This window comes from Canis lupus, chromosome 24 (assembly GCF_011100685.1).
Source record: "Canis lupus familiaris isolate Mischka breed German Shepherd chromosome 24, alternate assembly UU_Cfam_GSD_1.0, whole genome shotgun sequence".
Lineage (NCBI taxonomy): Eukaryota > Metazoa > Chordata > Mammalia > Carnivora > Canidae > Canis > Canis lupus.
The window spans coordinates 10,012,639-10,039,535 of NC_049245.1; the positions used below are offsets into that span (position 1 = coordinate 10,012,639).

The 26,897-nt window shown below is 39.2% G+C and overlaps 1 protein-coding gene across 2 annotated transcripts in view; it reads right to left on the bottom strand.

Annotated features, from left to right (window-relative positions):
- Nucleotides 1-26,897, bottom strand: part of SPTLC3 (serine palmitoyltransferase long chain base subunit 3) — a 151,050-nt gene that overhangs the window by 108,171 nt on the left and 15,982 nt on the right. For both annotated transcript variants that reach the window (XM_038571598.1, XM_038571599.1), the window contains one exon: nucleotides 1,088-1,273. In XM_038571598.1, coding sequence (XP_038427526.1) covers nucleotides 1,088-1,273 — 186 coding nt within the window. The remainder of the gene's footprint in view (nucleotides 1-1,087; nucleotides 1,274-26,897) is intronic.

The following is a 26,897-nucleotide window of genomic DNA, read 5'->3' on the forward strand; positions in this document are numbered from 1 at the left end:
GCCCGAATTCCTTTAATGCCTACCCATTGTCCTTATAATAAATATCTTTGGCTTATAAAAACCCATTATAGTCTGGTCTCTACTTGCCTCTCAAACAATCTTTCTCCCCACATACTCCCACTGTCACTCACAATAGTCTAGTCATTGGAATTTCTGTTCCTTGAATGTACAATGCTTTCTCTTACCTCTTTCACACCATGTTTTCTTTCCCTATGGTTCTTTGCTTAGATGTGTTCAAGGCTCCATCATGTGGAATGATCCATGCCCATAATCATCATAATATTTCAGAGCAATTTTTAGAAAAAAAGAATTTGGGGCATCATAAATCATATGAACCGATTTGGAAAACATGTTAGGAAAATACAGGTTCTTTGCAGATCTCTGAATATTTTCCAGGTTGTCCTGATAGCTCTATGTGAAAAGAAGATGCTGTAGACTTTTATGAGTTAACTATCAAAAGTATCTAGATAGTGGTTCTAAATTGAGTTTTTTTGTACTTCCGGACACATTTGACAATGTTTGGAGAAATGTTTGATTGTCATGTCATGTCAAATGTTAAGGTTAAAAACCTTACAGTGCAAACAGGGCAGCCTTCCACATCAAAGAATTATCCAATCCAAAATGTCATTGGTATCAAAGTTGAGAAACCATGACCTAAATGAAAATAAAATTTCATATTCCACACTTTTCTATTTTAGGATAGAACATAAATAATACTCATCTTGCAACAAGAAGACCAGAGTATAGTCCTAGCCAAAAGCCTCTGCTCTTATATTTTGATTTATTCATCTTTAAAATGGCACTTTAATACTTGTCTCATGGAACTGTTATAAAAATTAAATATGATAATGTATGAGAAAACCCTTAGTTCAGTGTCTGGCAAGTAGTAGTTGCTCAATAAAATGTTTATTAAAAAAATAAGTCTGACACATGGGGGATGGGGCTTATGGGGTGGAGATGAGTAGATTTTACCCTGAATGGTCTCAGTGCCTCACTCTTTTTAGGTCTGTACATGCATCACCACTTCTGAGAACACTTAAGAAAAGAATATGCATTGACAAAGATCCAAGGAGGTACACATACATACTTTTTGTTCTTCTCGTTCTATAGCTGCGTTACACTTTTCTATTCCCCAGCTCCTCAAAAAGTCTCTGAGATAGCCAAATAGAGTTCCAAGTCCATATCCCAAGTAAGTGAAAACCATAACGTGAAGGGGTGCTTCTTCAAAGGATTCAGCAATTGGCTTATCGTAAAAATGTGACTTCCCATTTTGCTGAAAACACAAAAGAAAATAGAAGGTTAGTTCTTTTCCATTATGATAAAATATATACTTAAAATTTTGGACTTTCAAACTTTTAACTTTTAAAGAACATAAAAAAGTGCTTAGAGAAAGGTAGAAAGTGATCATGAATGTGGTAATCAGAAAGGTACATTTTATTTTACAATCCCCTCCAAAATAATTGATTTTGGCAAAAATTCTCACAGGTGCTAAATCCATTAAGTGAAAAGTTAATGAGAAATACATTTTTTTTGCAAGATGCCAACGTACCACCCCATATGTTACTCCCTAATAACAAATCTGAGGTTACTACTTTGATTGGGTGATCAAATTCCATCACCAATGTTGGAACAAGAGCATCTGTGCTCTTATCATGATGTAATATTCAATATACTAATGACCTGAACTTAGTCAAGTTTTTATATCTAACTTCCATTTCACAAGAAACATCAGGATAAGGGAATGTGGCAGATGACTTTATGAGGAAACAGTCAGATAATCCACAATGTGCACAACAAAGGAAATTATCAACGAAATGAAAAAGCAACTGATGGAATGGGAGAAAATATCTGCTAACCAAATATATGATAAGGGGTTAGTATCTAAAATAAAGAACTCATACAACTAAAAAACCCTCATATAACCTGATTTAAAAATGGTGTTATTCTGTATGTTGGCAAATTGAACACAAATAAAAAATAAATTTATTAAAAAAATAATAAAAAAAATAAAAATTAGCAATGTCCTGAATAGACATTTTCCCAAAGAAGACCTACAAATGGCCAACAGGTGTATGAAAAGGTATTCAACATCATTAATCATCAGGGAAATGCAATGAGAAACCACAATGAGATACCACCTCACACCTACTAAGGTATGGGTACTATCAAAAAGGCAAAAGATAAAAAATGTGGATGAGGATGTAGAGTAAAAGGCAACCCTGTACACTGTTGATGAGAATGTAAATTGGTACAACCATCATGAAAATGTACAACCCATTGAAGTTTCTCAAAAAAAAAAAAAATTGAACCACCACACGATCCAGCAATCCTACTTCTGGATATATACCCATAGGAAATGAAATCAGTGTCTTGAAGAGATATCTGCACCTCCAGGTTCATTGTATCCTTATTCATAATAACCAAGATATAGAAATAATCTAAGTGTCTGTAGATGGATGAACGAATAAAGAATATAAAATATTGTAGAATATTATTTGGCCACACAAAAGAAGGAAATCTGGTATTTGCAACAACATAGATAAATATGGACTACATTATGCTAAATGAAATAAGCCAGGCACAAAAAGACAAATACTACATGATCTCATTCATATGTAGAATCTAAAAAAAGCTCAACTCACAGAAACAGAGGGTAGAATGGTAGTTACCAAGGTCAGCAAGTAGAGGAAATAGGGAGATGTTGGCCAAAGTATGTAAGTCTTTGGTTATAAGATGAGTAAATTCTGGGACCTAATGTACATCATGGTTACTACAGTCAATAATACTGTATAGTATATTTGAAATTTGATAAGACATATATCTAAAGTGTTCTCACCATACACAGAAAATGATAACTTGTGAGGTGATGGATATATTAATTAGCTTGGCTGTGGTAATTTCACAATGTTTACATATATCAAATAGCATTGCATGTCTTGAATATATACATTTTTATTTCTTAATTATACCTCAATAAAGCTGGACAAAAGAAAAAAAAAATAAAGGGTAGGTGGTAGAGGGGACTTAAAAGATACAACTTAATGCAGTGTGTGTTCTTTCATGGATCCTGTTTTTTTGTTGATGTACAAACTGAGTTAAAAAATACATATTTTGAACAACTGCATAAATCCAAATGTGGACTGGATATGTATCTTATTATGAATTATTGTTAATTTTGTTAGGAGTGATGGCAGTACTACAATATGAGGGGAAATATATTAGGGCATGCTGAGGTATTAGGGTAATTAAATGTTATGACATCTATAATTTTCTTTCAAATGGTCCATCAAAAATTAAATATACATATATGAAGCAATTTTGGGAAAATGTTAATAATGGTTGAGTCTATGGGTCACCTGGGTGACTCAGTCGCTTAAATGTCTGACTCTTGATTTTGGCTCAGGTCATGATCACAGGGTCATGAGATGGAGCCCTATGTCAGGCTCTGAACTGACAGTAGAGCCTGGTTAAGATTCTCTATCCCTTAGCCCCTCCCCCAACTCGCATATGTGTGTGTGTGCTCTCTCTCTCACTCTCAAAAAAGAAAAATAACTCTTGAGTCTAGGTGAAGGTTATATGAATGTTTCTCTCTCTCTCTCTCTCTCTCTTTTTTAATTAATGACAGACACACACACACACACAGAGGCAGAGACACAGGCAGAGGGAGAAGCAGGCTCCATGCAGGGAGCTCAACGTGGGACTTGATTCCGGGTCTCCAGGATCAGGCCCTGGGCTGAAGGTGGCGCTAAACCTCTGAGCCACCCGGGCTGCCCTATATGAATGTTTCTTACATTATTTTTTCACTTTTGTATGTGTTTGAAATTTTTTATAACAAAGTTACAGGAAGTATTTCTTTCTTTATATTAGGTGTCAACATTCCAGTGGAAGGTAACTTTTAGAGCCAGACCATTTTGATTCCTGTTTAATTGATTTCACATAGTAGCATAATGAATATATTGGCTCAGTGTACTAGTGAGTAAATTATTCCTAAGGATAAAATTTAATTAAGTCTTTAATAAGTATTTATAAATTCATTATTTCACTCAGCAAACATAATGCAATGCACAGATTCTGCATTTCTCAGTGAGAAGTGTTTTGACCACAATATATAACTTTTAGTGATTTAGAGGAAATTGTCAAATATCTACTAATATTTAATGCATTAATTTAATTTACACATATATATTTAGAATGATATATAAAATCATGTCAATTAGAGTGGTGTTTTTACTACAACACAGTTTTTGAGAACATGTCACCTTCCTTTCCTCTATGTTGTCAGAGCTGCAATATTTTGGAAATCTCTATGTGACTTAATCACTGGAAGTTTTATCCGAAGCCACAAAATATATGACAATAAAAAAAATACATCTGTAGATGAGTATTTCTTTTGTCTACCTCACTGGTTTTTAAATTATTTTTTAAAAAGCCTTTTTATAATGGCATTGAACACTTGAATTATTAAGTCAAAACCCCATGAGATATTATTAAATTTAATAAAATTGGGATCCCTGGGTGGCGCAGCGGTTTAGCGCCTGCCTTTGGCCCAGGGCGTGATCCTGGAGACCCGGGATCGAATCCCACGTCAGGCTCCCGGTGCACGGAGTCTGCTTCTTCCTCTGCCTGTGTCTCTGCCTGTCTCTCTCACTGTGTGCCTATCATAAATAAATAAAAAAATAAAAAATAAAAATTTAATAAAATTTAATTTTAATAAAAATTCCTTGGCTCCTTATTTATGCATACCATCAGGTTACTTCTCTAGATACTCTGAACTAATGTGAATGGATGTTACTCTTGTCTCATATGACTTCCTCCAACATTACCTGGTGGTCTCAAATAATGAAAGTGAGAGAGCATTGGTTAATATCAGGTCTTGAATGAGAGGTTATAACCAATACCTCATATTTGGGATTATAGGGCATTCAATATGTGCCTACAGTGAGCTGCCTATGTGCTTGATTCTGGGGGCTCAAAGATGAACAAAACAGACTGAGTCCCATCCTGATTTCTTGACCTATTTCCTACTATGTCCTCACACCTGTCCTGTAGGTCTGATGGACACCTGATCTTACTATTCTAGTGCCCGCTTTGGCTCCTTTCCTTGGCTCTGTTCTGTGCTTAATCTTTGGACTGCATCTGTGTCCTGCATTCCAAGTGACCTCCTGACCCCATTAGGAACCATCTCCTGGCTCCTTCCACATCATGGGGACACATCATTGACTTCCTTCTTTCCTCTATTTGTCAGATTCCAGAAAAAGGGACTGAGATCTTCATGAAGGAAGATTTGATGAATTTTTATTACTGGTTAGGTACAAGATCAAGGATGAGAAAAATGAAGTATCTGGGATGCCTGTGTGGCTTGGTGGCTGGGCATTTGCCTTTGGCTCAGGGTGTGATCCCGGTGTCCTGGGATCGATGAGGCTTGGTTTGAGCCATGATTGAAGGTGAATGTGATAAAGGGCAAATTATAAAGAGAGTATAACAGTAGGTTTGAGACAGAATTTGGGGACCCACGGCTTTTAAGGGCACTGTAGAGGAAGAAGAGTGAGTGAAAGGGGCCCAATACAGGTGACTTCTGGAAACATGATTAACGGCTTTGGTTGACTTAGAAGATGGCTAAGTTATGTAGCCACATATAAAGGGATAAACTTCGAGGCCAATCTGTGAAGGGTAGGAGAAGATTTTCCTTTTTGGGAGGCCTTAAATCCATTTCTGAGCTCTATATGTGGCCAAATCAAGCAGCACATTTCCCCTGAAATCCATGGGAACTTTCTGCTTGAATTGGCTCTGAGATAAACCTGCACTGCAGAACAGTCTACCTAGATGCAAATAACACTCACAGTTGAGTGCACAGCCTTGGCTTGTATAACTAGGGTGTTTTGTTTTGTTTTGTTTTGTTTTGCCCCTGTGACTTATTCTTGAAGAAAGTCATAACACAAAGGAGAAATTTTCAACAATGTCCATCAGTTCAAACCAATATCTACTTTCTCTCACATAACTTGATTTATTTATTTTCATTTAATTTAATATTATTTTATTTGGCAGAGAGAAAATGAGATACCTTGATGGAGAATAAAGTTATCTGGAAATACATAGGTCTTTCTTAACAGTTGGATAGTGACTCATTTACTACATCCCTTTATTTAAAATTAAAATCCATCATACTCCTTGGGAAAGAATTCTCAATCTGGGGTTGGATAGTTATTCTGAAATATGAGATTTTTGTCTTTTTAAAGTAAATGAAGCATTAAAATCTTGCTTAATAAGTTTGCTGGCCAAAGACTGACATAGCATGGTAATCCATGATGTACTTTCTTTCTCTGTCCTACCTTTTCTTTCACAGGCCTGAAAATAAACAGATCCTGAGCAACCTAGCCTACAGTGCCTGCTCAATTGCAACACTGTGACACTCTGAGGTTTGTTCACTTCCTACATTCCTGTCATATCTGGAAATAAACAGGATGTTGGGCCATGCTGGGAAGACTCACTTTACAGATAATGAGTCTTCTATTCAAATTAGCAGGTCTTTCGCTGCCCACCTATTTTAAACAGTCCAATGCTAACATTAGAGGGGATATGAAAGCAGCAAATACAGTCCCTTTCTCCCAGAATTGATAACGTTATGGTGCATGTGAGAGGTGAGGTAGGGGTAGGAAGGGGAGTGAGCAGAAAGTAAACACCATAAGGATGCCACGAATGGAGGGATCATATCACTCTGGGTGATCAGGAGTGGCTTCCTGAAGGAGATGGAATTTGAACCCAGTCCTGACGAGCTGGATGGTGGAGAGCCCTTGAGCAGCCATAAGACTGCCTGGGTTTAAATCTTGGCACTTCCATTTGCCAACTGGATGACCTTGTGCAAGTTCCTTAATTTCTCTTGCCCTCAAGGTTACAATGGAGCTAAAAGGTTGGTTTTTTTTTTTTTTTTTTAAAGGTTGGTTTTTTTTTTTAAGATTTATTTATTTATTTGAGAGAGAGAGAGAGAGAGTGCGAGACAGCAAGCATGAGCGGGGGGAAGGGCAGAGAGAGAGAATCTCCAGCAGCCTTATCACAGAGTGCGGAACTCAACATCACAGGGCTCCATCTCATGACCCTGAGATCATGACCTGAGCCGAAATCAAGAGTCAGATGCTCAACCAACTCAGCCACCCAGGTGCCCTAAAGGCTATTTTGAAAATTAAATGAGATAATATATACAAAGTACCTGCCACAGAGTAAGTACTCATGAAATGTTATGATTTTCAAGAAATCTTGTGAATGGAGAAGACAGATAAAACTGTTAGACTAAAATATTTGGGAAGAAAGGGGAAGAATATGTATGGAGCTCCAGCCAGGACCTACACATAAGGAGAAGCAGGAGGAGGAAAATCCACTGGGACAGAGCAAGTGTAAGGGAGAAAGTGGTGGAAGGTTCAAGGGAGAGGAGAGGTAGGGGGTTGGGACACTGGAGCTGAAGAAGACCATTATTTATGAGACACTCACAAGGAAACTTCAGCAAGTGATTTTATCTACCTTTTTTTCCCAGTGGTCTTATGGACACTAGGATTTAAGGAGAAAGGGAGCATGGAGACAATGGGCTTAGGAGTGGTGACTACTCACTGAAGAAGTGTGGTGCTGAAGGATGGGACAGATAGGAGGTGGTGGCTTTAGGTACTAATAATGTGGGGAGCTGCTGCTCTGTGAATAAAGAAAATAGCATATTTAGGAATTGAAAAAAGTACCCAATAGATTAAAGACAACTGGAGATAAAAGGAAGAGATGGTATAATTGCCAGGACAGTTGCCATCCCCTGAAGGGATGGGAGGAAGAGCACATGTGACTATTTTGACCAGAAGGACATTGACAGTCTCAGTAGCAATTTTCCCTCCAGAATTTTGGAGGGCAAAAAAACATGGCAAAAAGGGAAATAAATGGCAAATCCTTTTAATGGCAAAAAACCATTGCAGGCTTTTGTTCTGCCCTAGTACTTGGAGTGGGATAAAAAGGGATGAATAAATCTGGACTCAAGTTAATTCTGTAGATTAACCACCTACTCACAAGCAAGCTTTTATTTTCAGACTGAGGCAGCTGTGGAACATGGCGCATTCCATTGTACTGCTGGGTTGGTCCATGGAAAAGAAGAGCCAAGATGAAGATGAAGAGACTGTCAGGTTTTGGTCACTACAAGGGTAGGAAGTCTGGGAATAAAATAGTCTTTGGGCTGACAAAATGATGAGGGGAACTTAGAGCACTGGGGATAAGGAGATGACCATCTTCCTCTCTGAAGTGGAATGTATGCAGAATTTTCCACATTATAAGAGTTGGGTAGACCTCCTCTGAGGTCTCCTGGGTATAACACAAACTTCCAAGGATACTGGCATTTTGGGAATGAGTATCTACCTACCGTGTAGTTGCTGAGTTTTGAGCAGAGAAAGAGAACCATTGTGAATACTCTTGAATAAGAGACTTTTTCTAGAGATTAGGCTGTACTCAAATGTGGGAGTTGGTTAAAAATCTATGGAAGGGGAGACCATTTCCACAATGGTACCATGAAGAGCTTCCATGGATCTTCCTGACAGTAAAACAAACTTAACTGGTAAAAATGATGAAAATACAATGATTTAAAGTATCTGGAAATTATCTTAAGGACATACAGCAAATGAAGAAACATTTATTTATTGTACGTGTGTGTGTATAGCTAGTGTGTATATATATATATATATATATATATATTTTAATTATATAGCTAGAGTGTATATATATATGTTTTTTTTTAAATAATCACCCCTATGGTAGTAAAATTCAAAGCAGCTCTTTCTTCAGTAGAATTCTTACTTTTACTCTAAAATACTTGAGTGTCTTATTGATTCCCGAGTTGCATTTATTTCCCTTTTAAATACCTTGGAATGTCACTTATACAAATGATACAGCCCCAAAGTTCATGAAGGTGGAATGATACAAGAATGATGAGAGTAAGGGGGCAGGGCAAAATGGCAGAAGAGTAGGGTCCCCAAGTCACCTGTCCCCACCGACTTACCTAGATAACTTTCAAATCATCCTGAAAACCTACAAATTCAGCCTGAAATTTAAAGAGGGAACATCTGGAATGCTACAAAGAGAAGAGTTTGCACTTATAACAAGCTAGGAAGGTGGAAAAATAAAAAATAAAAAATAATCCAGTGGGGGAGGGGTCCCCGCGAGGAGCCAGGCTAAGGCCCTGTGGCGAGAGCCTCCAGGACAGGAAAGCCCAGGCCCGGAGAAGCAGGAACTTTAACAATCTTCCCGGATGGAAAGGCAGGCAGTCGCAGGGAACTCGGGCAGGATCCCAGGAGGGGCAGTGGAGCCTCCAGTCTCCTGGGGTCACTAACAGAGGACGTGAGCCCCAGGGGAGAGCGCGCCACACACCATGGGCCAAGCGCAGTTAAGAGCTGGAGCGTGTACCCAGCAGGGCCTTGGGAGCAGCTCAGGCGGTGGCTCCGGGCGGAGGGGGCTACAGCCCCCGGAGCGATTCCAGCGTTGCAGGCCCCAGATCCCAGGGCGCTGGGGGACTCAGCCCAGGATCCTGTGCTGCCCTCAGGGACAGGCGGAGGCTGGGAGTGCACAAGACAGTGAGGACACTCCTGCCACCGGGCACCCCGAGCTGTGCAGATCAGCGTTCCCCAACCCCAGGAGCATCCAGGCCAGTGTGGACTGGGAGACTAGTAGTTACTGGGGGAGCTGACTCCAGGGCTGGGGAGCTGGCCAACACAACTGTTGTTGTTCCTCCTGGTGTCACCCTGTGCCTCGGAGGGTTGGGGCCGCCAGGGAACAGAGGTCCTACAGGATAAACAGCTCCCACTGAGCCCTGCACCTGGCAGGGTGCACACACCTGAGAATCAGCACAGCAGGCCCCTCCCTCAGAAGACCAGCTGGAAGGACAGGAGAAGAGCAAGTTCTTGATGGAGCAGTGCTGGAAAGCTCCAGGGGAAGTTGAGGGATTTACAGTATATAGAACCAGAGGTTATCCCTCCTTTTTTTGTTTTTGTTGTTGTTGTTGTTTTCTTTGTTTTTTTTGTTTGTTTCCCTTTTTTTCTTTCCTTTTTCCAGTACAAAAAGCCACTCTGTACTGAGCAAAAATGACTAGAAAGAAGAACTCACCACAAAAGAAAGAATCAGAAATAGTATTCTCTCCCACAGAGTTACAAAATTTGGATTACAATTCGATGTCAGAAAGCCAGTTCAGAAGCACAATTATAAAGCTATTGGTGGCTCTGGAAAAAAAGCATAAAGATTCAAGAGACTTCATGACTGCAGAATATAGATCTAATCAGGCTGAAATTAAAAATCAATTAAATGAGATGCAATCCAAACTGGAGGTCCTAATGATAAGGGTTAATGAAGTAGAAGAATGAGTGAGTGACATAGAAGACAAGTTGATGGCAAGGAAGAAAGCTGAGGAAAAAAGAGAAAAACAATTAAAAGATCATGAGGAAAGGTTAAGGGAAATAAATGGCAGCATCAGAAGGAAAAATCTATGTTTAATTGGGGTTCCAGAGGGCACCGAAAGAGACAGAGGACCAGAAAGTGTATTTGAACAAATCATAGCTGAGAACTTCCCTAACTTGGGGAGGGAAACAGGCATTCAGATCCAGGAGATAGAGAGATCCCCCCTAAAATCAATAAAAACCGTTCAACACTGCAACATTTAATAGTGAAACTTGAAAATTCCAAAGATAAAGAGAAAATCCGTAAAGCAGCAAGAGACAAGAGATCCCTAACTTATATGGGAAAAAGTATTAGATTAACAGCAGACCTCTCCACAGAGACCTGGCAGGCCAGAAAGGGCTGGCAGGATATATTCAGAGTCCTAAATGAGAAGAACCTGCAGCCAAGAATACTTTATCCGGCAAGGTTCTCACTCAGAATAGAGGGAGAGATAAAGAGGTTCCAAGATAGGCAGAAACTGAAAGAATATGTGACCACCAAACCATCTCCGCAAGAAATATTAAGGGGGGCTCTGTAAAAGAAAGAGGAAGTCCAAAGAAACAATCGACAAATACAGGGACTGAATAGGTATTATGATGACACTAAATTCATATCTTTCAATAGTAACTCTGAATGTGAATGGGCTTAATGACCCCATCAAAAGACGGAGGGTTTCAGACTGGATAAAAAAGCAAGACCCATCTATTTGCTGTCTATAAGAGACTCATTTTAGACCTAAGGACACCTCCTCCAGCCTGAAAATAAAAGGTTGGAGAACCATTTACCATTCAAATGGTCCTCAAAAGAAAGCAAGGGTAGCCATCCTAATATCAGATAAATTAAAATTTATACCAAAGACTTTAGTAAGAGATGAAGAGGGACACTATATCATATTTAAAGGATTTATCCAACAAGAGGACCTAACAATCATGAATATTTATGCCCCTAATGTGGGAGCTTCCAAGTTTATCAATTAATAACCAAAGTTAAGACATACTTAGATAATAATACACTTATACTGGGAGACTTTAACACCGCCGCTTTCTACAAATGACAGATGTTCTAAGCACAACATCTCCAAAGAAATGAGAGTTTTAAATGATACACTGGACCAGATGGATTTCACAGATATTTACAGAACTTTACATCCAAACGCAATACATTCTTCTCAAGTGCACATGGAACTTTCTCCAGAATAGACCACATACTGGGTCACAAATCAGGTCTTAACCAATACCAAAATATTGGGATTGGCCCCTGCATATTTTCAGACCATAATGCTTTGAAACTAGAACTCAATCACAAGAGGAAATTTGGAAGAAATTCAAACACGTGGAGGTTAAAGACCATCCTGCTAAAAGATGAAAGGGTCAACCAGGAAATTAGGAAGAATTAAAAAGATTCACGGAACGCCAGGACACCTGCACCCCGATGTTTATAGCAGCAAAGTCCACAATAGCCAAACTGTGGAAGGAGCCTCGGTGTCCATCGAAAGATGAATGGATAAAGAAGATGTGGTCTATGTATACAATGGAATATTACTCAGCCATGAGAAATGACAAATACCCATGATTTGCTTCAACATGGATGGAACTGGAGGGTATTATGCTGAGTGAAATGAGTCAATCAGAGAAGGACAAACATTATATGTTCTCATTCACTTGGGGAATATAAATAATAGTGAAAGGGAATAGAAGGGAAGGGAGAGGAAATGGGTGGGAAATGTCAGAAAGGGAGACAGAACATAAAGACTCCTAACTCTGGGAAACAAACTAGGGGTGGTGGAAGGGGAGGAGGGCAGGGAGTGGGGGTGAATGGGTGATGGGCACTGAGGGGGGTCACTTGACGGGATGAGCACTGGGTGTTATTCTGTATGTTGGCAAATTGAACACCAATAAAAAATAAATTTATTATTAAAAATAATAAAGATCATCACATGGATTTTTAGACCAGATTAAAAAAATAATAAAAATAAAAATAAAAAGATTCATGGAAACTAATGAGAATGAAGATTCAATGGTTCAAAATCTTTAGGACACACCAAAAGCAGTCCTGAGAGGGAAATACATCACAATACAAGCCTCCCTCAAAAAACTGGAAAAAACTCAATACAAAAGCTAAACTTGCACCTAAAGAAACTGGAGAAAGAACAGCAAATAAAACCTACACTAAGCAGAAGAAGAGAGTTAATAAAGATTCGAGCAGAATTCAATGAAATAGAGACCAGAAGAACTGTAGAACAGATCAACAAAACCAGGAGTTGGTTCTTTGAAAGAATAAATCAGATAGAGAAACCATTAGCCAGCCTTCTTAAAAGCAAAAGAGAAAAGTCTCAAATTAATAAAATCACGAATGAAAAAGGAGAGATCACCACCAATACCAAGGAAATACAAACGATTTTAAAAACATATTATGAGCAGCTATACACCAATAAATTAGACAATCTAGAACAAATGGATGCATTTCTGGAAAACCACAAACTACCAAAACTGGAACAGGAGGAAATAGAAAACCTGAACAGGCTGATAACCAGGGAGGAAATTGAAGCAGTCATTAAAAACCTCCCAAGACACAAAAGTCCAGGGCCAGGTGGCTTCCCAGGGGAATTCTATCAAACACTTAAAGAAGAAACAATACCTATTCTACTAAAGCTGTTCCGAAAGACAGAAAGAGATGGGATACTTACAAACTTGTTCTATGAGGCCAGCATCACCTTAATTCCAAAAGCAGACAAAGACTCCACCAAAAAGAAGAATTATACACCAATATCCCCAGTGAACACAGATGCAAAAATTCTCAATAAGATACTAGCTCATAGGATCCAACAGTACATTAAGAAGATGATTCACCATGACCAAGTGGGATTTATCCCCGGGATGCAAGGCTGATTCAACACTTGTAAAGTAATCAATGTGATAGATCATAACAACGAGAGAAAAAGCAAGAACCATATGATCCTCTCAATAGATGCAGAGAAAGCATTTGACAAAATACAGCATCCATTCCTGATCAAAACTCTTCAGAGTGTAGGCATAGAGGGAAGATTCCCCAGCATCTTAAAAGCCATCTACACAAAGCTCACAGCAAATATCATTCTCAATGGGGAAATACTGGGAACCTTTCCCCTAAGATCAGGAACACGACAGGGATGTCCACTCTCACCACTGCTATTCAACATAGTACTAGAAGTCCTAGCCTCAACAATCAGGCAACAAAAAGATATAAAGGCTCATATTGGCAAAGAAGTCAAACTTTCCCTCTTTGCCGATGACATGATACTTACTGTACATAGAAAACCCAAAAGACTCCACCCCAAGATTGCTAGAACTCATACAGCAATTCGGCAGTGTGGCAGGATACAAAATCATTGCCCAAAAATCAGTGGCATTTCTATACACTAGCAATGAGACTGAAGAAAGAGAAATTAAGGAGTCAACCCCATTTACAATTGCACCCAAAAGCATAAGATACCTAGGAATAAACCTAACCAAAGAGGTAAAGGATCTATACCCTAAAAACTACAGAACACTTCTGAAAGAAATTGAGGAAGACACAAAGAGATGGAAAAATATTCCATGCTCATGGATTGGAAGAATTAATATTGTGAAAATGTCAATGCTACCCAGGGCAATTTACACATTCAATGCAATCCCTATCAAAATACCATGGACTTTCTTGAGACAGTTGGAACAAATCATCTTAAGATTTGTGTGTAATCAGAAAAGGCCCCCAATAGCCAGGGGAATATTAAAAAAGAAAACCAGAGCCAGGGGCATCACAATGCCAGATTTCAGGTTGTACTACAAAGCTGTGATCATCAAGACAGTGTGGTACTGGCACAAAAACAGACACATAGATCAATGGAACAGAATAGAGAACCCAGAAATGGGTCCTCAACTCTATGGTCAACTAATATTTGACAGAGCAGGAAAGACTATCCACTGGAAAAAGGACAGTCTCTTCAATAAATGGTGCTGGGAACATTGGACAGCCACATGCAGAAGAAGGAAACTAGACCATTCTCTTACACCATACACAAAGATAAACTCAAAATGGATGAAGGATCTAAATGTGAGACAAGAATCCATCAAAATCCTAGAGGGGAACACAGGAAACACCCTTTTTGAACTTGGCCACAGCAACTTCTTGCAAGATACATCTATGAAGGCAAGGGAAACAAAAGCAAAAATGAACTATTGGGACTTCATCATGATACAAAGCTTCTGCACAGCAAAAGAAACAGTCCACAGAACTAAAAGACAACCTACAGAATGGGAGAAGATATTTGCAAATGACCTATCAGATAAAGGGCTAGTATCCAAGATCTATAAAGAACTTATTAAACTCAACAGCAAAGAAGCAAACAATCCAATCATGAAATGGGCAAAAGACATGAACAGAAATCTCACAGAGGAAGACCTACACATGGCCAACAAGCACATGAGAAAATGCTCCGCATCACTGACCATCAGGGAAATACAAATCAAAACCACAATGAGATCCCACCTCACACCAGTGAGAATGGTGAAAAATAACAAGACAGGAAACAATAAATGTTGGAGAGGATGTGGAGAAGGGGGAACCCTCTTGCACTGTTGGTGGGAATGTGAACTGGTGCAGCCACTCTGGAAAACTGTGTGGAGGGTCCTCAAAGAGTTAAAAATGGAACTGCCCTACAACCCAGCAATTGCACTGCTGGGGATTTACCCCAAAGATACAGATCCAGGGAAACACCGGGACACCTGCACCCCGATGTTTATAGCAGCAATGTCCACAATAGCCACACTGTGGAAGGAGCCTCGGTGTCCATTGAAAGATGAATGGATAAAGAAAATGTGGTCTATACACTCAATGGAATATTACTCAGCCATTAGGAACGACAAATACCCACGATTTGCTTCAACATGGATGGAACTGGAGGGTATTATGCTGAGTCAGTCAATCGGAGAAGGACAAATATTATATGGTCTCATTCATTTGGGGAATATAAAAAATAGTGAAAAAGAAAAAAGGGGAAAGGAGAGAAAATTAGTTGGAAATATCAGTTTGGGTGACAGAACATGAGAGACCCCTAACTCTGGGAAACAAACAGGGGTAGTGGAAGGGGAGGTAGGTGGGGGTTGGGGTGACTGAGTGACAGGCACTGAAGGGGGCACTTGACGGGATGAGCACTGGGCAATATGGTATATGTTGGCAAATTGAACTCCAATAAAAAATAATTTAAAAAATAAAGAATGATGAAAGTACACAATTCTACCTTATTTGGAAGGTACTTCATGCCTGAAAGTTGTCTGGGGATATTGACGAATGAGTACTTTCACCTCAGCCTTCTATCACGTGTTTGGTAGACATAAATGTTCAGAGATGCTTTGTGAAGCTCTTATGTCTCAGTTTAGTCTAAGTCCTATCATCTTGTTACAAATAGGTGAGACACTTCTGCTTAGAGTGTATCACTTGATTCTCTATGTATACAGTCATGATCAATATGGGCATAAGCACCTTACTGATCATTTTATTTCTGTTTGTTACAGACACCTGATATAATCAATTATTAACTGCTGGCAAACCCTGGAATAAGATGTTCTACAGGGTAAGAGCCAATGTGGAAACCTCTTATCTTGGGTATTCCAGGAGGATAGCTGGGGTAAAAGAAACAGATGCTCAGGCAACTCAAATTGTTCAGGCCACTGAAATACATGACCATGTGATGACTTAGGTTAAAATTTTTTTTCACACAGCCTTCAAACTCCAGCCTCAAGTATACCTAAGAGATCTTGTTATTATTGTTTTCTTCTATCTCAACACTAAACCAAGTTTTACTGAGTGCCCATGTTACCAAATGCTCTGCCAGGAGACAGGATATGCCCAGAGACGGACTAGAGGTTCACAGCTTTACCACAGAGAAGTCCTGTGGGAACTGGGAGGTTGTATCCAACCCTGGCTGGAAGAGGTAGGGGAAGCTTCATGAATGAGAATGCAGTTGACCAAGGGCTTGAAAGATGAGAGCAGGAAGGATAAAGGCAGTAGGAATGGATGGACAGAAAGATCCCCAAGGTAGAACTGGAAGCATCAGGGGAGACACTCACCCATCTATATCCCAGACCATGGCAACCACAATCACCTCCTGGATGATCTCCTCATTCTATCCTGACTCCTCAAATCTCCAGATGCTTAGGCAACTTTAGCTTTAAAATTCACTTATAACAGAATTTCCAAAGTGCTCCCTAAAGATGGCCATTAACAAAAAGGGTTTTGGAAAGGCTAAAGATCTCTGTGTCTCTTGGGTATTCACAATGTACAAAAGCTAGACTATAAGAGCCATCTTTCTTGTCCTCTTCTGTTACTCCCTGTTGCTAGCACACAGCTTCCCATGATAGGTGCTGAATCAATACTTGCTGATTGAATCCACTTTTTGAATGCTATTAAAATAATGGAATGAAAAACCATTTCACTTTGGGAAATCCAACGCATATATCAAATGTATTTTTCACCTTCCATATAAATCCACCTATGCCATGACAAAAACTCTCTTTGGGAAGTGTTGGTTTTCAGCATAAAGCTAAGTTTCTTAGCATAGAACTGACCTGCCTCAAGTCATCTGATTTCCTACCTTGCATTTGTTATGTGAGCAACAGTAAAATTTCATTTCACACCTTGATTTGTATCTCCTCCAAAATTTTCTCATGCCGCCACTTCCCTGTAATTTCTTCAGTTTCTACTCCCTTCCTTCACTGTTCTCTGCTGCTGCCCCTCCCTCTTCACTCCACATACACATACCTTTTGCCTGCCTAATAGCCTCTGGTTTAAGATTAGCTCTGGCTGCTTCACTTCAGAAAAAGATCCAGGCTTGATGTTCTCATGGCATAACACCATCATTATATTCACCACATTGTGTTACAATAATATTTTTAGAAGACAAGTCATTTAATAAAAGGACAAAAAATAAAGGATCACTTGCTAAATAATAGCTTTCATTATCTTACACTCAGGCTTTTCAAATATTTCAAATATTTTAGCTCTGTTGTTTGTTCAGTGTGGCAAAGACTGGCTGTTCATCAAACCCATTTCTTTTTCCTCTTCCTCCCAGCTGGGTTACATTTCCCATATCCCTTGCAGACAGATGTGGCTATGTGACTGAGTGCTGACCAAAGTGAAATGGGTAGAAGTAGAATGTGCCATTTCCATGCTTGGCCCATAAAAAGAACCTCTTTCATGATCTACCTCTCTCTCTTTCCTATTGCCATCTGAATGCTGATGGCCAAGGTGACCTTGAAAGCCATACGTTAAATATTGAATAACTTTTGTTAGCCTGGTTCTCTGAATAACTGCATGAGCAGGGTCCTCACCACTTTCCCCTCCAGCTTCCTATCACTGTCAATTAGACTTACCACAAGCAAGAAACAAACTTCTATTGGGTTATGCCATTGAGATTTGGTGGCTCATTTATTATGACATCTACTATTATGTTAATGAATACATACTATAGGGATTCTGTTAAAATGTTTTTGTTTCTAACTCTTGCTTACATGTGTTTGGGAGAAGTCTAAGAACTGAGTCACCTCCCTAAGGAAACGTGTGTATCAGGACCCATCTGGGCTGCCCAAAGTTCAAATTTAAATCTGAGAAGTTTAAGCCAGAAAATTAACTGACTCAAAGATTCAATTCTTGATTTATTGAACATCTCTGTATGTTAGGCAGTACATGATCAAAAATACTTGACTTAGGCTTCAGTGACCACAGATGTCGGAAAGAAAGAGAGACAAGATTATAAATATGGAACTTTTTCAGGAGATCAGATCTTTATATATCAGCTATTCCAATCCTGTTTTTCTATTGGTGAACAAGGTATGGTGAGGTTAAGTTTGTTTCCGATTGTCTTAGCTTTCCTCTTTACTGTCTGAGAAGGTAGCTAATAGGTCAGAGCAGCCCATGAAGAGAGCCGTAGGCTTCCAAAGGATGTACCCAGATTAGGAAAAGGATTCACAGAAAAGGCAGGATTGCTTGGAGGGATGTAAAGAATCCCTAGCAGAGTGCTCAATGAATATCTGTTGTAGTAATGAGTGACAGAGAGAGAGAGAGAGAGAGAGAGAGAGAGAGAGAGAGAGGGTGCCAAGATTGGGAAAGTTTGGGAAAGGGGAAGAGGGCCTCTAGGACAGGAGGACCAGCATGGGCACTTGTTGGTAGGTCGAAATAGAACATTGCATGGATTTCTGGCTGGACCTCATGTGTTACCTACTTGGAGATGAGATGTATGGAGTCTACTGGAATTGAATGACCTTTCTATGGCAAGGTAAGCTAGAATTTATGTTTCAGATAGTAGTCAAAGAAAGATATGTTTTCAGTGGGATGCCTCTTTATCAGACCTGCAGGTAGGAATACAGGGCAGAAATATTTGGAGGACCCTCAGATCTTACCTGGGATGATAGCTGGAGGGGAGGTTCTAAAGTCAATTTGCATAATTTAACCTTGAACAAAATGGTTGTTCTTCACTACCCTGCAATGATTGCATTCTTCTGATACTGTTTACAAGCAGCTGGCTTACTTGAGGAACACAGAGCTTTTACTAAGGTATCCTGATAAACCAAAGAAAACAATGTACCAGTGATTTAATATCACTGAGAATCACTACCATCTATTATCTTGTTGATTAGGTATAATGTGCCATGTACGAAGACTGCCTCTCCCTGGGGTTCTCAAAGATTTCATGACCATGACCTTATTTATTTACATGATATTTTTAAGAGGTAGGTGGTGGATAACTGTAATAGAATTAGAGTTATCTTTACTTAATAAGAGAGACATAGGGCATTAAGCAACTTCTCCATGGTTATAAGACAGGACAGACCAGGGCAAAGGTGAATTTCTCAACTTTACAATAGCAAGGTTGAAGTAGAAAGGCTTGAAGTTAGACCTTTGAGACAGATTGAAACAGGTTTCAGAAGTAAAATGGCTTTAACAGCTGAATCTCTACCTTTTCCAGAGAAGTACTGGTAGCTGCAAACTCTCTGGGAAGGCTGGCTACTATGTGCATGTACTTGTACTGAGCACTGGAAGAATCAGAGAGTCTTTCTCATAGCCCCATGTTCATTGAGCTCATGGGCTAAAGGAGAGATAAAATATGCATATAAAAATATAATATTTCACGACTAGAGAGCAAGAAGTATTCAGTGGCAACATCTAATCAATTTTATAGCAGTAGTAAAAAGCAAGCAGAAAGCTTGATAATTTATCCCATAATACACTTATTCATTCATTCACTTAGCAAACAAATATTGAGTACCTACCCTGTGCCGGCTGCTATGTTAGGTCCAGGTGACAGGGTGGTGACCAAGGGGGTCACAGCCCCTGACCTCATGGTCTGTATGTGTGCTATCCAATACAATAATCACAAGCCACATGTGGCTATTTACATCTAAAGTTAAATAATTAAAATTAAATAAATTTAGATACTTAGATCCTCAGTTATGCTAACCACATTTCAAGTAGTTGATAACCACATGTGGCTGATGGTACCTCATGGAAGAGAGCAGTTATACAACATTTCCATTACCACAGGATCTGTTGTTCAGAGGTCAGCCAATTGTGGCCAATAGGCCCACCACCTGTTTTTATACATAAAGTTTTATTAGAACACAGCCACACCCATTTGTTTATATATTGTATTGTTATGTTATGTATCGTCTATGACTGCTTTCATGCTATAATGGCAGAACTAAATAGCTGGAACAGAGACTGTATGGCCCACAGAGCTGAAAAATATTTATTAATCTGGCCCTTCACAGAAAAATTTTGCCAACCCCTGTCTAAATATAAATACAGATGCATAACAAAAAAATGAAATGATGAATAAATAAGAGTCCTGTGGGGTGAACAGGTTGGGGATCTCATCTAGTTTAGGAAAAGAGAAAGATTTTCCTAAAGAAGACAGTGTTTAAAATGAGATCTGAATAATCAGTAGGAGTTTGCCAGGCACAATGTTCTAGCAGAAGGAAAAGCCTAAAGAACTATGGGAAGTGGGCAGAGAACACAGTGTTTGTCAGGCATGGACAGTGAGGGGGCAGGCATGGCCAAGTGTCATTTCTGGTGGGGGAGGGCGGCTCCATCTTCTCTGTCCACTGCTAGTATATCAGTGCCTAGAATGACATCTGATATGTAGTAGATACCCAATAAATATTTAGTGAATTAATAGCCTGGGGAAGTTATGCAGAGTTCATAAACCAAGCCTAGGATTTCAGCCTTGATCCTAACAAGGTAGCCACTGATGAGCTTAAGAAAGTCTGTGGCTTAAGAATCTGATCAGATATGTTTTCATAAGGGCCCTTGGAAGCTGGATGAAGAACAGATCTTTGGGAGCACCCACATTCAGTGATTTACAGTGATTTGTGGTCATATGATTGGTAATTTTAAAGTCTTTCTCTTATTCACTGTGGAAGAAGATTTAATGAAGCAAACTTATTTAGGTGATTCTGAAATTTTGAATTGACAACCAGAAATCAAAAGGAGTCTCTTAGACTGCATGGGAGGCATGCTCTGACACCAGGTGAGGTGTGCACTGTGGTATTTCTTTACCATGCCAAGCAGCCAGTGACTCATAAGTGAGTTATAACAAGGGTGTGGCTTTTGGAAGCACACAAAATGTGGTCCTGGGAGTCATTCGGCTGAGCTCAGTGGACTGATCCTGGATTGCAAACAATGGTTTTTCTCTTTGAATCAAACTGAATCTATTTTTTTTTCTTGCACCTCAATGGTGCTGAATTATGTACTTTAGTCACACCCAAAACTTCCTGTCCTGTGAAGCTAGACCAAACAGTGCCTGACATTCAGAGACATGAAGAAGCAGAAGGCCCTGCTACCTAGAAAGAAAGAAACTCACCAAGGATACAGCTGCGTTTATTAGTATCTAGTTCATGGTTGTGCCTATCCTCCTCCCTTTCTCTGCCTGTCACCCTATAAAAAGCACACACATTTTATGCATGTCAGGAGCATCTTAGGAACCTCTGCTTGCCTTCAAAAACAAAATGTGTCCTTTTTTTGTCTTTTATTAAGAGAAAAAGAGTGAGTGCTTGTTTGCCCAACTGGCAGTGTGGGGTCAGGCAGGAGCAGAGGGAGAGAGAGAATTGTATGCAGAATCCATGCTGAGCCACTCAGGCACCCCCAGAATGTGTCCTTAAAGAGATTAGTTGAGTATATATACATTTCCTGGCTGAAATCTTTGGTTTCCGTGGAAGGCAGCATATACTATTTTATTTTTCCATGAAAACATTTTGCTCCTTGGAAAAACAAGTATACTGCTCCAAACAACCCCTTCACCAAGAATATGATACTATAACAATTTATTTCTTTGCCTCCAAAAAATCTGAAAATATCCATGGTCATGGCTATAATTATCTGATTAATTTTGCTTATCATGTGACACATAATGTAGAAAAAACTAACTTCTCTAAGAGCAAGGCTAATCTTGACTAGTTTATAACTGTACTTCTAAATCAAACCAACTAAGGAGATTCAGGAATTTTTAGCCATCATAGTTTCTGAGCCCTAAGTAATGAATGAGTGCAAGGCCTGAGTCGTCTGATTGGTATAAAGATTAATTACATTTAACAATAAAAACCAAAAAGGCCCTGTCCATGACTTTTTTTTTCAGACTTTGAGTCATTTTCTCAGGCCACCATGTGGAGTACTTCTGTTTCCAGTCTGTAGGCATTTGGTTCAGCGGTCTTGCTAAGAACTGATCAGTGGTAGGAGGACTGGCTCAGTCAGTAGAGCATGTGATTAATCTCGGGGTTGTGAGTTCAAACCCCATGCTGGGCATAGAGTTTACTAAAAAAAAAAGAATTGACCAGTGGTAAGTATGGCCCTTTAAAGAAAATGCCATCCTCTCTTGCAAAAACTAACAAACCAAATCCCGAGGTAATCAATTGTGGGTTTTTTCCCAGCACCCCACATTATTTGCATGAGGTGACAAAAAGTGTTAGTGTCAAGAGCTCATATTGGGTTTATTTTGGTTCTATGATGTGAAAGTCAGTGTTGTGTAGTGGTGCTAGAAACTAGCAGTGGACACAGATGTGCCTTGCTCTCAATTGGTGTTGGGCAAATGATGACACCTCTTTGAGTCTCAGTTGCCTATTGTGAAATGCGTCAATAAGATCTAGAAAATGAGATAACATGCTTCTCTGAGATTTGAGATCAGTTCTGCCATTATCATTCAAATGTTTGAGATGATCTGGAGCCTAGTTTCTTTAGGAATAATGATCTGATCAAGTAGGTAACTGAGAAACATGCTATGTTGCAAGAACCTAAGAGCTCCTACCATGTCATCAATGCCATTGCCTTGGGCAAACTCAGAAAAGAAACTAAGAAGTGAACTGACCAGAAGCAAGCGTTTATGATGTTAAGTGTTTGAAAATGAACTTGAGGTTGATAAAGGGCTCAAAAGAAGGTACTTTTGAGGAATACACATGCTATATAACATAAGGATATAGCCTTTGACTCGGGGTGTGATCTCAGGGTCCTGGGATCAAGTCCTGCATCGGGATCCCCACAGGGAGCCTGCTTCTCCCTCTGCCTGTTTCTCTGCCTCTCTCTCTCTGTCTCTCATGAGTAAATAAATACATCGTTAAAAAAATAAAAATAAAAGATTTATAGGAAGTGGTGATATCTGGTATACCATGTAAGATCACTTTTCTGCCCAACTATAAACATCTAGGCGAGAACTTGAACATTTTTCAAGGCATTTAGAATCTTGTGGATTTTTTTTTTAATTTACAAAGACTGACCCCCTAAAGCTGCTCTTCTAAGTAAGTATATGTTCTCATTCATTTGGGGAATATAAATAATAATGAAAGGGAATATAAGGGAAGGGAGAAGAAGTGTGTGGGAAATATCAGAAAGGGAGACAGAACATAAAGACTCCTAACTCTGGGAAACAAACTAGGGGTGGTAGAAGGGGAGGAGGGCGGGGGGTGGGGGTGAATGGGTGACAGGCACTGAGGGGGGCACTTGACGGGATGAGCACTGGGTGTTATTCTGTATGTTGGCAAATTGAACACCAATAAAAAATAAATTTATTATAAAAAAAACTATTCCCATTTGACCATTTGCAAAGAAACTTTTTGGAAAGTCATTATCTACAACTGCTGGGCAGGAGACTTCCTTATCTCTTTGAGGTGCCACCTGCCAATCACTAGACTAAATGTCATTTGTATTCCATAGCAACATTTGAAATCAGATCATCTGGAATATCTCCAATTGGTGAAAAAATCAAATAAAACTTTGTTTTACCTTCATAAAAAATAATAATAAAAATAGCACTTTTTTTCTTGTGAATTAAACTACTGGAAAAAAAAAAACTACTGAAAGAAAGATGCCTTGATTTTTTCACTTCCCACGTGTTCTTGCAAGGAGCAGTTGAGGGGGTTGTATGTGCTGAATCAAGGCTGGATAAATGTCTATTGCAGCCAGGACTTTGAGACATCCTTGAATTTGAGAATCAGAATGTCTGGGACTATTGTTCAGCTCTGTCCCCATCATCCATGTGGCTTTGGTCTCATTATTTTTCTAAGCCCTGTTTTTTTCATCCCTAAAACAGGCCAATAACAGTCATTCTGTCTACTTCACAGCATTGATGTGCAGGTCCAGTAAGATCTGGATATAGGCTGATTGTACAGTTATAAGGATCTGGGTAGTTGATGCTGAAGGTTAAAAGGGCAAAGAATTGGTTAAGTGTTTAAGAAATCATTAATTTCAGGTTCCCCAGAAGCAGACCCTGAGGAAAGGATTCAAATGCAAGTTGCTTATCTAGAAGGTGACCCCAGGAAGCATTGGTAGAGAGGGGGAATGAGACAGGGAAGGGAAGGAAACCAGTGAAGAGTGTGCTGTCAAGCCATTTACAACTGTGGGCAACTGGCCCTCACTTCCAGATGGGGAAACTGAGGCACAGAGAGATTATGCCATTTTCCCAAGATCACAGAGGTACTAACAGGAGGCTAGAATTCAAGCCTACACAGTGCCAAGGGCAAGTCCTACTCCCAATCTCTAAGTGATGAATTTAGCTTATTAGAGCAGCAGGCCTGTGGGGTGTGGCAACAGGTTATGTGACATTAGGAGTCAGATGATCCTGGTTCCACTACTTACCAGCCATGTGAGTGATTCAAACCTTGAATCCTTATGTGTGAAATTCGAAAGCCCATTGTGAAGATTAACAATACTATTTCAAAAAGCATAAACACATGTGGTAGCAAACATTCACTTTAATTAATAGTGGTTTCTCTAACATGATGTTCTCAGATACGAAAAAGGAAGCTTTCCATGTGTGGCTTTTATTTTGGGAAATAGGAAAAGAGATGCCTTTACTTCTTACATGAGACAAATGCAATTTTTGCGATATTAATTTTGAAATGGGAAGCTAACGAATTTGAAATAACAGATACCACTTTGAGTTTTCAAATATTGTGGTCCCTAGCTATTTGTGTGTGGCAGGGGATCCTTACACTGGTGTGACCTTGGAGGTAATTACTTAGCCGTGTTGACCTTCATCCCTCCATCTGTAAGAAGACAAGGGATGGATAGAACTGTAGGGATTTCTAAACTAAATTCCCTTTCTGCCAGATGGATTATACTAAGGTCAAAAAAGGAAAATGGCTCTTAATCCCTTTGGAATTCTATATATACAAGAGGAGAGTTTCTCAGACAAGCCTTCTATCGAGCCTTTCCTTTACCTCATGAGATGCCAATTTATACATTTCTCACTTCTTTTTGAATCCGCAACTATCTTGCTAGTTCAAATGGAAGAATGAACATAGGAGTGATATCATTCACTCCTATGAATGGACCAGCTAGGGAACATGTAGATTCAGAGTCAAGAGATAGGAATGCTTTTTATCATTCAAAGGAACATACAGAAATGCAATCCCACTAGCTTAGGCACATACAAGTAGTTAGTTTGAGCACATATAGGAAGCACAGTCTTGAACAACAAGCACCAGATGTACCTAATGGAATACCCAACATGAAGAACATAAGGTCAGATTCCAAGTCTTTTGAGAGGCAATAGACCTCCATGGAACCAAATAGAGGGGCACTAAAAGCAACTAGGTAACATCTATTAACATGACTTCATGGAACTCCAATCAACAGTGTCCCCTTCCCAGAAGATACTTGCTCCCAGTTTTGCCCTTAAAAACCCTGACTTGTACACCATCAGGGAGTCTGGAATTTTTGAGCATTAGGTCCTTGTTCTCCTGGGTGACACCACACTAAGGAATAGCTCATCTTCCTTTAGAGCCAAAGCTCTGTGGCAGGTTTTCTTGGCTTGCTATATACCGGGTGGATGAACTCTCATTTGGTTTGGTTACATTTTGTCCAGAGGTTAAACTCCCCAGTGTTAAGTGGACAGTTTTATAACATATTTTCACAGTCAAAACTATATTATGAAACTTTTCCCAGGAAGAACAACCAAAAGGCAATGTAGGTCAAAATCCACTGAGTGGTGTAATTCAGATTTGTGCATTTCATTATGTGTAGACTTTACCTCAAAAGAAAGAGTAGACAAGTATTGTAGACAAGTATTGAAGCCACATAATATGCATGCAGAAAGATTTGGGGTGAAGTGTACTGATTGTACAACTTTCTTTGAAATGCATAAAACAAAAGGATTGATAGAGGAATGGATAGATGATAGACATGTAATAAAACGAATATAATAAAATATTAATTGGAGAATCTAGGTGGTAGGTATACGAATATTTACTGTAGAACTCCTTTAATTTTTATGTGATTTTACAAATATTCACAATAAGACATTTGAGAAAAAGGTGGTTTTTTTTTTTTTCTAGTTATAAAAACACAGAACCTGGGGCCAGCCTGAACTACTAACTAGAGGTTTAATCTTAGGCAAATTGACTTAATTTTTGTTTGATGAGCTGACTCATCTAAAAAAATGGGATATAGTAAGAGTATCAAACTCATAAATTGTTGTGAGGAACAAGTGAGTTAGTATTTGTAAGGTTCTTAGCATGTAGTGCGATATACAATTTTGTTACATGAAACTTAAAAATCATCTCATATATAGGGATATTGGTGGGAGAAGAGACTGTACTGACTTTTTTTTTTTTTTTTTTTTTTGGATATTCAACCCTAAGACTGCAGAGTTTATTAAAACCAGATGACAGGCTTATTATATACCCTGTGGTATTTGTCATTTTCTCTCTAATCCAGGTATGTTTCATCTCATACTAAGAGGCAGGAATCATCAGGATGGTGATATTTAATATCTGTTTTCATTTTCTTCAAAAAGTTCCACTTGCTTAAAGCATGTTCCCTGACCCCAGGCTTAGAGTACATATAATATCTGGATATCAGTATAAAAGCATGTAGCTACCTGGTTGTACAAAATAATCTAGTGATTTGGTGATTTTTAAAAAGAGGACAGTGAATAGTATCCATGTTCTCCAACA